General features: G+C 36.4%; 1 protein-coding gene across 2 annotated transcripts in view; it reads left to right on the top strand.

Annotated features, from left to right (window-relative positions):
- The window catches only part of WDR35 (WD repeat domain 35), a 57,217-nt gene that overhangs the window by 14,413 nt on the left and 27,126 nt on the right, over positions 1–15,678 (top strand). The window contains exons 10-13 of one of the 2 annotated variants that reach the window (XM_077751029.1): positions 1,430–1,615; positions 6,310–6,342; positions 6,704–6,764; positions 13,608–13,752. In XM_077751029.1, the coding sequence (XP_077607155.1) occupies positions 1,430–1,615; positions 6,310–6,342; positions 6,704–6,764; positions 13,608–13,752 (425 nt within the window). The remainder of the gene's footprint in view (positions 1–1,429; positions 1,616–6,309; positions 6,343–6,703; positions 6,765–13,607; positions 13,753–15,678) is intronic. The other variant, XM_077751030.1, reaches the window with a different exon arrangement.

The raw sequence follows: 15,678 nt of genomic DNA, 5'->3' as shown, positions 1-15,678 counted from the left end.
AGAAGGGGAAAATGAGAGTAAGCAGCATAAGACTAATCAGTATTTTATCTTAAATTTAACGTTTGACCCAAAACAAATGTGGAAGTATGAGATTGATTGATCTGCAGAATACTAAGAATATTTGTTATGAAAAACTTATTTTATTTTTTAGAAGGCAGAGCGCCTTGAGAGCTGTTTGGAGGACTAGGGTAGGAAAAATGCAAGATGACCCAGAGCCTCTGATAGGGGCAGAAAGTAAGGAAGTGCTCAAACACAAAAGGAGGAGAAAAACAAACCCAAATTGAAAGCCATTCTGCAAAATACCTGACTAGTACTCCTCAAAAAGTCTAGGTCATTAAAAACGAGGAAAGACTGAGAAATCATCTCAGACCAGGGGAGCCTAAGGAGACTTGATGACTAAACATAATGTATCCCAAGTAGGATTCTGAGGTAGAAAAAGAACATTGGAGAAAAACTAATGAAATCTAAATAAGGTGTGGAATTTAGTTAATAGTACTGGATCAGTGCTGGTTTCTTAGTTGTGATGAACGTACCACAGGCAGCAATGTAAGGTACTCACAGCAGCGGGAAATGGAGAGGAGTATAGGGAATTCTGTATTATCCTTGTGGCTTTTGTGCAAATCTAAAATTATTTTAAAGTAAAAAGCTTATTTTTAAACCTATCATATAAAAAGTAAACATGCCTTAATTTTGAATAGTAAATATAGTCGTAATATCAACTCTGAATATTGATTTATTAAGAATTACATTATGAATATATTGGGAGAGTTAGCCCAAGAGAAAGAAGTTCCATAAGCTATAATTAATACATATGTGATATGGAGGTCAATAACAAAAGAGTCAAAGCTCAGAGTTACAAATAGCTTCCCCTGGGAGGAAATTAGTCTGTGGGGTCTGCATTTTATTTTTGTTTTAAATAAGCTATGTAGAATTCTCTGACTCTAAACTATGTGCACATGTTACTCTGGTAAAAACAAATGTAGAAAATGTAGATGGGGAAAAAGGGCAGAGCATCTGTTTCTGAATTTTGGCTGGGGGCCCAGAAGTTAAGCCTTTGACAGGGACCACTTCTGTTGTCCCTCTGTGGCTGTTACTGACCACTGAAAACTCTGAGATTTTCACCTCTGAAGCCTAACTCTTACAAATGGAAATGAGGAAAGTTAAACTAAACTTATTTTTGCAGCATATCCTTTGCTTGATAACTGTTTCTCTTAGATTTATTAGTTTAGTGAGAAAAGGTATTAAGCTGAATGTTCAGTCTTTCTGTCTTCTATTCCTAAAGAATGTATTTTCTCAGCACCAAAAAACCACAGATCTGCAGTATCTAATAAGATGTTTTGTTCCAGTGTTAAATGTTCTTTTCCTCTTTCTCTCTCTCCCTACCTTCTTCCCTCCTGTCCCGGCTCTTTGCTTCTTCCTTTCTTCCTAGTGGGGTTATTGCTCCAATACTGTAGTGTATGCTTATACCAGACCTGATCGTCCAGAGTATTGTGTTATCTTTTGGGATACGAAAAACAATGAGAAATATGTTAAATACGTAAAGAGTCTCATTTCTATTACTACCTGTGGAGATTTCTGCATTTTGGCTACCAAAGCTGATGAAAATCATCCTCAGGTAGGTGTTTCTTCATATGTTAAAGCTAAGATGGGTTAACCTCTTCTTTCTCAGGCATAGCCTTTGTACTGGCAGGTACAACAAAGTATTGGGTATATTGACCATGTCTGTCTAGACCTCTGTTTTGGAGAATTATGTGACTCCATTTTGACTCTATTTTTTTCCCCCAGTCAGCTAATGCATTAGCATTTCATATTGACCAGTTTGGTATGGAAGCTTTTTGTCTCTGAAATATATTTAAAATACTACAGTCTTTTTCCAAGTTAAAATTCCATGAGGAAAAATGAATATCCAGGTGTCTAATATAAATGCTCAAGAAATTATGTAACTATGATCGTTATAACATTTTGGGTAGTTTTGACATTGAGAAGTATACTTTAAAAATTTTTATGTCTTTAGTTTTTTATTTTCAGAGACAGAGACAGAGAGCGAGTGGGGGAGGGCCAGAGAGAGAGGGAGATACAGACTCTGAAACAGCCTCCAGGCTCTGAGCTGGCAGTCAGCACAGAGCCTGACGCAGGGCTCGAACCCACGAACCACGAGATCATGACCTAAGCGAAAGTCGGACGCTTAACCGACTAAGCCACCCAGGCGCCCCGAGAAGTATACTTTAAAAATTTTTATGTCTTTAGTTTTTTATTTTCAGAGACAGAGACAGAGAGCGAGTGGGGGAGGGCCAGAGAGAGAGGGAGACACAGAATCCAAAGCAGGCTTCAGGCTCTGAGCTGTCAGCACAGAGCCCGACGTGAGGCTCGAACCCACAGACCGTGAGATCATGACTTGAGCCAAGTTGGACACTTAACTGACTGAGCCACCTGGGTGCTCCGAGAAGTATACTTTCATTTGGAGTTACATTGCTTTAAAAATCAATGTTTCATAGTGTAAAATAAATAATATGAATAATGCCTTTTAAAAAGTATAAAACAATTTAAATATTTGCAGAAGCATATACCTTTTTCAAAAAAGGATTATCATTATGTTTTGCTGTGTTATAAATTATTTTATCCCATTAAAAAGCATAAAGTTTTTGGTTTAAGGTAGCCATTTAAACAGCCACGTTTGGCTCTATTCTCTCTTGAAACTTATTAAAATAACAGTAAAGATATTTTTCAGAAAGTCCTAAGCCCATAGGGACCAGAAAGGGAGAGGAAATGGTAACATAGTTTTGGAGGTTAAAGAGTAGGTGGATTAGTCCTTAGCAGACCTAAGAAAGCTGAATCCTAAATCATCAATGGAGAAAGCAAAGAAGTAACCAGTTTTCATCCCTGAATCCTGAAGAGATACAAGACTTAATGGTACCTGCTAGGAGAAAGAAACAAATGGAAAAACAATTTAGAAGTACCAGAGATTATCCAGGAAGGAGAAAATTAAAAAGGCATATAAAGGGTCTTGTCTGGAGAATCTGACCTTTCAAGAGAAAAGACTTGTAATTTTTTTTTTTTTTTTTTTTACATTTAGTTTTGAGAGACAGAGCACAAGTAGGGGAGGGGCAGAGAGAGAAGGAGACATAGAATCTGAAGCAGGCTCCAGGCTCCCAGCACAGAGCTCGACACAGGGGTCGAACTCACATACTGTGAGATCATGACCTGAGCTGAAGTTGGATGCTCAACCGACTGAGCCACCTGGATATCCCTGCCTTGTCACCTTACTCTGAAACCAGAGTCATGAGCCTCACCCATAAACCAATAGATGACAAGCAGCTTTCCAGTGTCATACTCTGAAATAGAAGCAGATAGACAAGGATTGTCAGACATTTGAGGAAAGCATCTCACTTAACACACACACACACACACACACACACACACACACACACACACACAAATAAACACAAGGAGAAAAGAACTAGGAGGAAGCAGAGACTAGGCAGGGAGAAGAACAATTCAGAAGAATCATTTCAAATTATTAGAGTGAAGAGATACTACATCCATAAAACAAGGGAGGGATTCTATAGAAAAAGTTTTTGGAAATCCGATAATAGCAATGAAAAATTTGGAGAAGAGTTAGAAGATAAAATGAAGGAAAACTCTTATAAAGTGGAGCAAAAAGACAAGGAAATGGAAAACAGGAATGAACAGATAAGAAAATCAGAGGCCCAGCCCTGGAAGTTCAGTGAATAGGCACAAGGAGGAGGAGAGTAATCCTGAAGAAAATATTCAAGAACATTGCCCGTCAGGCTCTAGATTGACAGTGCCTAACTCGGTGAATAAAAATATTTCCAAATCAAGGCACGTCATGTGAAATTTCAGAACACGGGATGAAAAGAAGATCCTATAAAGCTTTCAGAAAGATGTCATTCGGTCAGGCATCATGACGGCATCCAACTTATCAACAGCAATACTTCGGAGAATTGCTTTCAAAACTTTGAGGGAAAGTGATTTCCCGTCTTGAATTCTGTATCTGAAGCAGACTGCTAATTAAAATGCAGGTAGGAGACCCATTGCTCAGTGCTTCCGACGTGAAGGTTCCGGGCAAGATGGTGCTGCTGGTGCAGGTCTCTCCGCTCCTCAGCCCTCCTGCGCCGCGTGGCCTACAGAACCAAGCGCTGGAGGTACCTGAAACCTTGGGCAGAGAGGAAGGGAGGAAAGCAGCTGAGGAGGAAAAGAAGCAGGATGAGTGGAAATGGATGGAGAGGAACCGGCAGAAGACCGAGGCAACAGCACACTAAACAGCATACCTGCCTTTCTCTGGACCAGTGCGGATGAAGAAAGCTTTCTCTGTTGTGTGGAAAAAAGGACAAAATGAAGGCGGGACAAAGACAGTTTCAGATGTACAAGGTCACCAAAAACTTCCCTCCCAAGCTTTCTTATCTTAGTTCTTACTCCAGGATATGGCCTACCAAAATGAGGAGCAGACCAAGAGGAAGACACTGCGGAGCCTGACAGCAGTGGTGCAGGGTGGTGCCAGGTGACAGTGTGCGGCCTGCCTAGGGCGTCAGCAGATGACAGTGGGTCACATGGCTCCCTAGGAAACTCAAGATGAAATTAATAGAACGTGTAATGTGGTTGAACCCTTGAGAGGAGATGTACTAACTGGGAGGTAATTGGGGACCTAAGTTAGTAATGAATATAGAGAAACCAAGCAAAGAGAAAAAAGAAAGACAATTATCAACTACAGGGAAAGCAAAATGCACTTGAGAATATATCATGACATACAGCTCAGCTGTGAATAGCGTTTACATAATCAAAATGATGCTTCTTAAATTAATTTTGTAATTAAATGGGTGTTTTAATTAAAAAACCTTTAAAGTATGATAACCATATTAATGCCTAAAATTCCGACCTAACAAAATTGTAAGTGGAAAGCTGGAGGGTGGAAGTGTGCCCCTGTGTGATGGGAGGCTGGAAGGGGACTGAAAGAGAGCTTCACCCCTGTCTATGATAGTAGGAAGTCAGATACTGCTCCAGATCAAAATAGAACAAAACAAGAAATAGCATTATCAACATGTTACTTAGGTTTGTGGAGGTAATATCAAAAGGATGAGTTAAAGGAACTGAAAGTCATTATTCCAGAGAGAGAAAATGGGAAGTTAGGGGAGGACTTCTGTTTTCAGTGAGAAATCGTAGGAACTCTCCCATTCTTTAAGCTGTGAGCATGTAGATGATATGTGGATTAACAAATACAGGTTATTTGTGGTATTTTGTGGCAGTAAATCAGCTTATTTTAAGTAGTGGAAAAGTATATTTTAGTATAATTTTTGTCATTTAGTTTCTTTTCTAAAAAATTAAAAATGTTTTTACATTAAATTTTTATATAAATTCCAGTATTATTAACATACAGTGTTATGATAGTTTCAGGTGTACAGTATAGTGATTCAACACTTCTATACATTACTCAGTGCTCATTGTGATATGTACTCTTTAATTCCGGTCACCTGTTTCCCCCATCCCCATCCCTTTTCCCTCTGGTAACCATCAGTTTGTTCCCTATAGTTAAGAGTCTGTTTCTTGGTTTTTATCTCTCTCTCTGGCCTTTTTTTTTTTACTTTGCTCATTTATTTTGTTTCTTAAGTTCCACATAGGAGTGAAATCTTGGTATTTGTCTTTGTCTGACTTATTTCGCTTAGCATTATACTCTCTAGCTCCATCCATGTTGTTGCAAATGGCAAGATGTAATTTTTTAATTGCTGAATAATATTCCTTTGTGTGTGTGTGTGTGTGTGTGTGTGTATAAGTTGCTGGATACTTGGGCTGCTTCCATAGTTTGGCTATTGTAAATAATGCTGCAGTAAACATAAGAGTGCATGTATCCCTTTGAATTAGTATTTTTGTATTTTTTGGGTGACTACCCAGGAATGTGATTCCTGGATCATAGTGTGGTTCTATTTTTAACTTTTTGAGAAATCTCCATACTGTTTTTCACAGCAGCAGCATCAGAGTGCATTCCCACCAACAGTGCACAAGGGTTCATTTAGTTTACATTTATGCAATTAAAGAAATTTTTCTTGGGAAGCTGAAAAAAGAAAGTCTGTATGTAAATAGTACATAGAGAATTGGTTTATTTGAAATTGTTATTCCAATCGGGAGAATATCTAAGTAAAATAGCATTCTTAGGACAAGAGATGGAAAAAGTGACTGTAGAAAAATGAAATTATCACTTTAGAATAATATGGTATAAAGTTTGCATTATGCTTATTTTACTGAATATTAATTATTGATAACTAATTGTGTACATGTCATTTTTATATTGCTTCAAAGGAGGAGAACGAGATGGAAACATTTGGTGCAACGGTAACAAATTAGTTCTTATATAGCTGATTGTAGGATAAAAATAAATTTTGAGGTTAGAGCTGATCAGGAATTCTAGAAGTATAAATAATGAAATGTAGCAGTGTACTTGTGTTTCTTAGGTGGATTCTTAAAAATGACAGTTACATTATATTGAGAAATCAGCCTTGGTTTAATTTTATTTCATATATCTTTATGTTCAATGCTATAGATTATATTTGTCTGCTATTCTTTGTACTCTACAGTTTTATCAGTTATTTCACAGTTGTGATATTTTACAGAAATAAACATGATATGTTAAGCATTATTTCTTTTATTGTACAGAAGCAGGTGTTCTGATACTCTTCGTTTTATTTCTTCACAGTTTGTACTAGTTCTTTGTAATTCTATTGGCACACCTCTGGATCCCAAATATATTGATATTGGTAAGGAAATGTTAATGTCTATTCCCTCTTTCATCAAGTTTTATTTGTAAAACTAAGTTAAAGCCTAACTATGTCATTATTAACTAAAATAGTGTTCTCTAAAACAAGAATGGCTATTCTTCCTGGTTTGCCAAGTCCAGTACCAGTTTATGCCTATTATCATGGTCAAAGTATCAATAATGCCCCACTTCACCATAGAAGTATCCTGTTTAATACAGTAAATGATAAGTTTACTCTAAAAGCCACAGTAACCTCATGACTGCTATACTGCCATCATTTGCTTTCAATGGGAAATATAATTGTGTAGGAATTGGTATGCAATGTAATGATTAGCATGTAATAAACAGGATTATAGAAAGAATTTTGCTGTTAAACCACTTTTATTATTAATAAGCTGCTTGTAAATACCTCTCTTCCATAAAAACACTTTAGCTGCTTGTAAAAGTGCATTTGCCCTTTCCAGATTTTTCTAATGAAATCAGTCTATTAATAGAGACAACTTTCAAAAGTTCCTGACTTTTTTTTGTTTTCAGAAGACATTTGTTACTTTAGGTTTACCATTCCCTCTATCCAACAGCTATGAAAGTAACCACTAAAAAATTGCTCAGCTTACTGTGTTTTTGTTAAAAATCATTACCAAATATTTTACTGCCCTTTCACTGTAACTTCCAAAAGTAATGTGTTTTAAGTTTGGTAGTTTATTGGATATGGTATTAGAAAAATTATTAGACTTCAAAAACTGAAAACCCATTGAATTATTTTCTGAATCTGAGAGCTAGTCATTTTTTTTTTTCAGATTTCATATTTAACCTTAGTCAAATGTTAGTGTTTGCCTTCTAAATATATTTTGCTAAACTCTTTGGGTGATAAAGGCAAATGTGAGAAATACTTACTGGCTTTCGTGATTTTATGCTGTCTGTTTATAGAGTTTTGGTAACTCAGTTTTATATATTGACACTTTTCAACTCCATATCTTATGTTCATTGTTATATAGGTATGTTTATATTTGTTATATATATATTAGTGTTTTTTGTTAAAAGGCTTAGCTTAAAATTATTACAAAATCTTATCACAGGAATATCTTCTATTGGAAACATAATAGTCTTTAAGGGATGAATTATGTCAGTCTTTATATGCTTTTTCTTTTGATATTAGAAGTTTTAACATAGAATTATAATGGTAGGGTTAGCCTCAAAGTAATTTTAATCATAGGTAGTCTTTTTTTCTCATAAAGCCAGATGTAAATCCTTCACCTTCATAAAATGGCAAATACTTGAGGGCATGATTATTTGTATTTTTGAGTCTTGAAACTTTTTTCTTTGCAGTCTCGCTGGCTGAAATTTTAACAAACAGTTCTTTCATTGGTCTGCAGTAAACCCAGCCAAGGACTCAACATTTTTGTTTCATACATATCCTGTAAAATTCCTTTTTTAAGTTTGTATGCCAGATTTTTGTGAGGACTGGAGGGTAAAACGAAATAAGTATGGAACTGATGTTGTTCTGGAAAGTGTAATTTTTGTGTTGCTACCTACTCTTCCTCCTGACAATCTCTGTAGAAACTTTTTAGAAGAACTTTATGCATCATTGTACAAGTTTAGTTTGGGGGCTCTTGTACTCTGCATGGAGGAGTTATGTGCCCTTTTTCGGTGCTCTTTCTTTGAGCTCTTAAATACCTTTGGTGTACTTCTAGTCAGAGTGCTACGTTTTACTCTGTGCTATAATTATTGATTTTCTCGTTTACCTTCCCCACAAGATTTTGAACTTCTTAGAGATCTACGGCTTATTAATTTCTGTATCCCTATCTAACTCAGTGCCTGCCCCATACAAATGCTTATTGAGTGTATGGAAAATACTTATTTCTATCATGAAAATAGAAAATGATAAGTCATTTATTTAACAAAAGTTCAGTGAGTTTCTGGTACTGTACTGGATATCTGTAGAGTTGTAAGAAATTGACTATGAAACTTCTTGTAGGATATCTAAACAAATAATGAAATATGATTAATCCATTGAACACTGGCTTACTGTTCCCCAGCTATGTGCTAGGTTGGTATTGTGCAAGGTGTTGGATAAATGGATATTAGTGAGTAAGGACATCAGGGATATCTTTCCTACTGAGAGATGGTTTCATTTGAGCTGAATTTTGACATTTTAAGGAGAGAAAGCAGCATTTGCAGAGGATTGAAGGCATGGAAAGTGCCTGGAAAGTACCAGGTGCCTGGACTTTAGCCATGTTGGTGGGAGCAGGTAGGTGGCTTTCTAATGATGGTCTCTACCACATGCATAGAGTTGTGCGTAGATTCTAGAGAAAGACAATTTGATGAAAACATGTCAGTGCAATTTCAGTTTACCAGATCTTTTTAAGAGATTGAGAAATTAATAAGTAGGAAAGTAGGGGAGCATTACAGATGAAGACATTTATTTCAGACCTCAGCACTAAAATAGTACAAGCAGGGTTTACTTATATGTGAATTCCTAGGTTGTTTTAAGTTATTTTACATCCTTGCTTAGTTAGTGACTTCTCCCTATTAATGTTACAAAGTTCAGTTAATGGAAGCATGATTATTTCCTTAAAAATTCTTGTTTCTGATAATCATTCTAGATGTTTGAAATTTTTCTTACCAAGTAATGAGTAATTGAGAGGAACATGGAATGCTTTTATCCTGGTTGTGTTCTTTTTCTAAAATGTTCTATCTGTTAAAATTTGGATTAACTTATTCCTGGAGGCTTAGTTCTGGGAAACTGAGAACTAATCCACCTGGATGGGATGTATCTTTTAATGAAGATCTAGCTAATTTTTGTGGATAAGATTATCTACCATTATGAATTTGCTGAATTTACTCCCACACAGATCAAAAGAATGTATGTTTTAGATATATTTGTATTTGTTTTTTTGTATTGACGGATGGGTTTGTATGTGATTTTATTATAAAAACCTATATCGGCAATAAAGGTAAAAACAATAATAGTAACCACATGTGATACTATTATTAACCCTGAATTAGAAGCAATATGCCGCAGTGGTCAGGAGGGCAGACTCTGGGGCTGCATGGACGGGGCTTGTGTCTCCCCCACCCCTGCTTTCTAGCCCTGCACTCCAGCCAGTTATTTAACCCTTCCCTCTTTCCGTTTCTTTGTCCAGTGGGGATACTAATGCTTCCCTCATAGAGTAGTTGTGAGTGAGTGAGAATTTATACTATGTAATATGTTCACTATATATTAAAATAATTACATTTGTATAGAACCAAATATTTATAATTAATATATTTATAGTACATGTTCCTGGTATGTATGTATGTGTGTGTGTACATATATATGCATATATATATATTCAAGTTAATAAATATTGGCTTTGAAATGATTATTAAGCATTTATTCTATTCTGGAGACTGTACCATGCTTTATTTTATTATCTCTTTTTATCTTTAAAGCAGCTGTATAAGATATCATTTTCGATTGCAGTAAGTAAACTGAGGTTCAGAGATAATAAGTGATTTACCTGAGGCCACAGAGTTAAGCAGGTACCTGTAGTTTGAGTCCAAAAGTCTGACTCTTTCCATGAACTACAAAACATTTTAATTTAACTAGGCTGATGATAAGATATTGTGATTGTTTAGGATATTATCAGAAAGTAACATGAGTATAATTTATAGTGGTATGTAAACGTTGGTTAAAGGAATGCTTAGGAAAAACTGTATTTTATTAGAAAGTCATTTATTTTTATAATGTTTATTTATTTTTGAGAGAGAGAGAGATTGAGAGAGAGAGGCAGAGAGAAAGGGAGACACGGGCTTCGAAGCAGGCTCCGTGCTGACAGCAGAGAGCCCGATGCTAGGCTTGAACTCACGGAACCATGAGATCATGACCTGAGCCAAGGTCGGACACTAAACCGACTGAGCCATGCAAGCATCCCATATTAGAAAATAGTTTAAAATTGGGAACTTATTTCAAATCCCACTAAAGGCATTATGGTCATCAGCATTAGAGTATCTTTGGTAGAATGTACTAAATGTTTAGAAAATGGCTTATGATTTAGTGAGGATGGGGTCAGAGGAAGCTGAGCAGAGCCTGGGCCTGGCATGTTCATTCATCCCACTCAGCACTCCCCAGGGCTTTGCTGCTTCTCCGGGACTGCCTTTAGACCACTTGTTCCCTATGGGAAAGGCTTCTGGCTCCCTCTAGAGTTCAATAATAGTACATGTTTTGAATAGAAAAATCTTGACAATTGTAATTAAAAAAATATTTTAGCATGATTCAACTGTACTGAATTACTTAGTATATAAAAATTCTTGAATTTGAATCCCAAAGTTGGTAATCTACTCAATTAACATTTACCATTAGTCTGGTTTCTGATTCTTTGTTCATTTTCTCAGTCTCTTGCTGACTTAAATGTCTACTTGGACCATGGCAAGAACCCCATAAATAGTAGCTGCTATTTACACCATTTCTTTATTCTGTCCATATGAATGATTACTTAGCTTAATGTTTAATAAAGCATAAGTTTTGTGCTAGTCTAATTATTCATGAATTTAGAAAATAGGTACTAAAATGATCTTTTATGATGGATTTTTGTTTTGTTTTCACATATTTTGTGTGAATGTGTTTGCTTAGTTTCATGGTGTTTAGTTTGTGTTTTGTGACCTTGGACAAGTTATATTACTTCTTCCTCTTTTTAATCTTTGAGATATATTTTATAAGACTGTGTCATCAAAGGGTACACAGCTCCTACAAAGGGTAGGAGCTTAATTAAATGTTCTCTAAGAAAAGGAACAGATGAAAAAGAATATGGTTAGGAGAATATATTCCTAAATTGGGAAGGAGGTTTGGAGAATTTTCTTTTCTTTTTTTTAAGCAGGTAAAAATTAATTTTAATGATACAGCTAACTCTTGAACAACACAGATTTGGACTGTGTGGGTCTGCTTATACGCAGATTTTGCAGTACAGTACTCTAAATCTATCTTCTCTTCCTCATGATTTTCTTTTTTAAAAAATCTCTAATAGTTCTTTTTTTAATTAAATTTATTTATTTAAATTCAAGTTGGTTAACAGACAGTGTAGTATTGGTTTCAGTAGAACTCAATGATTCATCACTTACATGTAACACTCAGTGCTCATCCCAACAAGTGCCCTCCTTAATGCCCATCACCTACTTAGCCCATCCGCCTTACCCAACACCCCTCCAGCAACCTTCAGTTCTCTGTACTTAACAATCTTTTATGGTTTGCCTCCCTCTCTGTTTTTATCTTATTTTTCCTTCCCTTCCTCTATGTTCATCTGTTTTGTTTCTCAAATTCTACATATGAATGAAATCATAGGATATTTGTCTTTTTCTGACTAACTTATTTCATCTAGCAGAATACATTCTAGTTCCACCCATGTTGTTGCAAATGGCAGGATTTCATTCTTTTTGATTGCTAGGTAGTCTTCCATTTATATATACATATATATATATATGTATATATATATATATATGCCTGTTGTTGATAGTGCTGCTATAAACATTGGGGTACATGTGCCCCCTCAAATCAGTCCTTTTGTACCCTTTGGATAAATACCTAGTAGTGTAATTCTATTTTTAATTTTTTGAGGAGCCTGCATACTGTTTTCCAGGGTGGTTGTGCCAGTTTGCATTCCCGCCAGCAGTACATCTGTTGTTTCCTGAGTTGTTGATATTAGCCATTCTGACAGGTGTGAGGTGCTATCTCATTGTGGATTTGATTTGTATTTCCCTGATGATAAGTGATGTGGAGCATCTTTTCATGTGTCTGTTAGCCATCAAGAATTTTCTTTTCTAACTTAATGAGGAATTATAAAATGTGAGATCAGAGGGAAGGATAAAGGCCTGAACCAAGCAGTAATAGTAGTGGGGATGGGAGGAGGTATATTGGGATTTGATTGATCTATTTATCAGTTAATGGACATTTGAGCTGTTTCTACTTTTTGGCTATTATGAACAATGCTGTTCTGAACATTTGTGTATGAGTTTCGGTGTGGACGTTTGTTTTCATTTCTCTTGGGTATATACCTAAGAGTGGGGTTGGTGGGGCCTGTGATAACTCTATATTTAACAAATGGAGAAACTGCCAAGCTATTTTTCAAAGTGGGTGCACCACTATTTCCCTTACGTTTCTCTACATCCTTGGCAATACTCATTATTGGCTGACCTTTTGATTCTAGCCATTAGAGTGGGTGTGGAGTGGTATCTCATTGTGGTTTTGATTTGCATTTGCTTGATGGCTAATGATATCGAACATCTTTTTCCTTTGCTTAGTGGCTATTTGTATATCTTCATTGGAAAAATGTCCATTCAGATTCTTTGACCATCTTTTAATTGGGCTATTTGTCCTTTTATTATTGAGTTGTAAGAGATCTTTACATATTCTAGAAATAATTCCTTATCACATATATGACTTACTGACATTTTGTTCCATTCTGTGGGTTGTCTTTTCACTTTTTTGATGGTGTCCTTTGAGGCACAGATGTTTTAAATTTTGATGAAGTCCAGTTTATCCACTTTTTCTTTTGTTGCTTGGGCTTTTGGTGTCATATCTAAGAAACTCTTGCCTAATCCAAGGTCATAAAAATTTATTCCTGATTTTCCCCCCCTAAGATTTCTACAGTAATTCTGGCTCTTACATTTAGGTCTTTGATCCATTTTGATGTTAATATTTTTGTATAGTCCTACAAGTTTTTGATTATTTTTTTGATTTTAGAGACTGCATGTGGGGTATATTGTCTGAAATGAGGGGTTGAATACAGTGGTCACTGAATTCCTTTGCAGCAGAAACATTCTGTGATTCTGTGTAACTGTAACCTAATTGTTTTAATGCTCTTTTAAATAGTACCATTATTTGTTGCAATGACCAAAACTCATGTGATAGCAGCTTCAAAAGAAGCATTTTATACCTGGCAATATCGCGTGGCAAAGAAGCTCACAGCATTGGAAATTAATCAGATCACACGGTCTCGGAAAGAAGGGAGAGAAAGGTATATCTTTTGATGCATGGTTTTTAGTAGCTCAACCATATCGCATTTAAATCAGACATAGTTAATTCTAAATTGTCATGCAGGAGAACTATAAATTGTTTTGATTACTAGAAATAATATTTTCCCATTAATTTCAAAATCTTTCAAATTTATCAAAATAAGTAAGAAGGAGTGTGGTGTAATAAAAGAAAGCCCTTAGAGATAAAGTCTGGAAGTCTGTGTTTTTATAAGGAAATAGCTATTCTCTCTCACCTGCTCTCACCATATTAGGGTTTTTATACTGTACTTGAAATATGATTATTCAGTTGAATGTCTGACCAGAGCCTTATTCTTATAGGTTAGTGGTACAGGTCTTTCCAGGAGAGTGGGGGTGATCCCAGTATCAGTCACCATAGGATAGGCAGGTTCTTAGACACAGATATGGAGGAGGTCTTCAGGTAGGGTGAACTGGAGTAGGGTGAACTGGTCACTTGGGCTTCTTTCTCTTGCCCTGGATTCCAGGGAGTCAGGTTAAGTGGTAGAGAAGGCTCTGCTAGATAGAGAAGTTAGGACCAGGATGGGGGATTTTCTGTAGTAAGTTTCAAGGTGTAGATGTATTTACTGTGTTTTGTAAGTTATATCATCTCTGTTGCTGATGTTCTGTATTTTGCCCATTTGTTATTACCCTAAGCCTGCCTGCCTGTATGTATGTATTTTAAAGTTTATTTATTTTGAGAGAGAGTGTGTGAGCAAGGGAGGGGCAGAGAGGGAGAAAGAGAGAATCCCAAGCAGGCTCCACACTGTCAGCACATAGCCCCATGCGAGCCTCGAACCCATGACTCATGAGATCATGACCTGAGATGAAGTCAGAGGCTTAACTGACTGAGCTACCCAGGCGCCCCACCCTAAGCCTTTAAATAAAGCATTTTGTTGAATGTTTTATTTAACCTAATGATTTTTAATCAGGGCATGGGCCTCTGTTGGGAGTGGGCAGTGGGGGTCATGTCAGAAACCCTGGATTGCTTTTTCAGATCATCTGCCCTCACACATGCTTGTGAACCTAATGCAATCTTCCCTTCCCTTTAAGACTCCCTCATGTAATAAGACAGGAGATATGTGCCCAGTAAAAATAGTTTGGATATATGAATTCATAGGGAAGCAAAACAAACAAAAAAGCCAATTGAAAAATACTGTATCTTCTCAGTGGTTGTGAAAGTCTAAATAGGAAGAGTCTTTGGCCTTTTCAGGACAGCATGTGGCAGTGGTAGCAGTAATAAGCAAGAGAACTGTCATCTGCAAGGACAAAGTAGATATTAGACAAAGCTGGGACAGAAAAGTCTGGCCTCTCCGTAGAGTGAGTGTCTTCTGGGAGCCAGCTAAAGATACTCTGGCTTTAAGACGGCAGCATTTCCTTATATTTCTATGTGGGATATGACTGGGCAGGTTCTCTCTGGACCTCGCTTTCCTCATCTGTAAAATATCTTTGGTGATAGTGATAACAGCCAACATTGAATACTTCTTATCTGCCAGATATCCCAGTAAGCCTAGTCGGTACTCTTATTAATCCTGTTTCACAGAGAAGCAACTAAGACACAAGAGCTTAAGTTATTTGCCAAAGGTCACTAGCTGGTAAGTAGAGATGGGACATAAAGCCAGGTTGATGTGGCTCTGAAGCACTTCACCCAGATTGGCTTTTCTTGTGGTCCCCTACTTGTTTTAAGAAAGGGAAGGGGGCCATGTGATCTCTTGAGAGCCCTCCCATTCTAACTGTTGACTTTTATTTTGTGATAACTCAGTAGAATAGTAGATGGATATACGTAATAGAAACGTAGTAAAATACAGAAACATAGCACCTCTAAATTTAATTATTTCTTTTTTAAATACATTTTCTTTCTGTGTTTAGTACATTTCTATTAAATTCAACATTTAATCTCCTTATTGATCAAA

The sequence above is a fragment of the Crocuta crocuta genome, unplaced genomic scaffold (assembly GCF_008692635.1).
Source record: "Crocuta crocuta isolate KB4526 unplaced genomic scaffold, BGI_CrCroc_1.0 scaffold129, whole genome shotgun sequence".
Taxonomy (NCBI): domain Eukaryota; kingdom Metazoa; phylum Chordata; class Mammalia; order Carnivora; family Hyaenidae; genus Crocuta; species Crocuta crocuta.
This window is presented reverse-complemented; position numbering and strand designations above follow the sequence as displayed.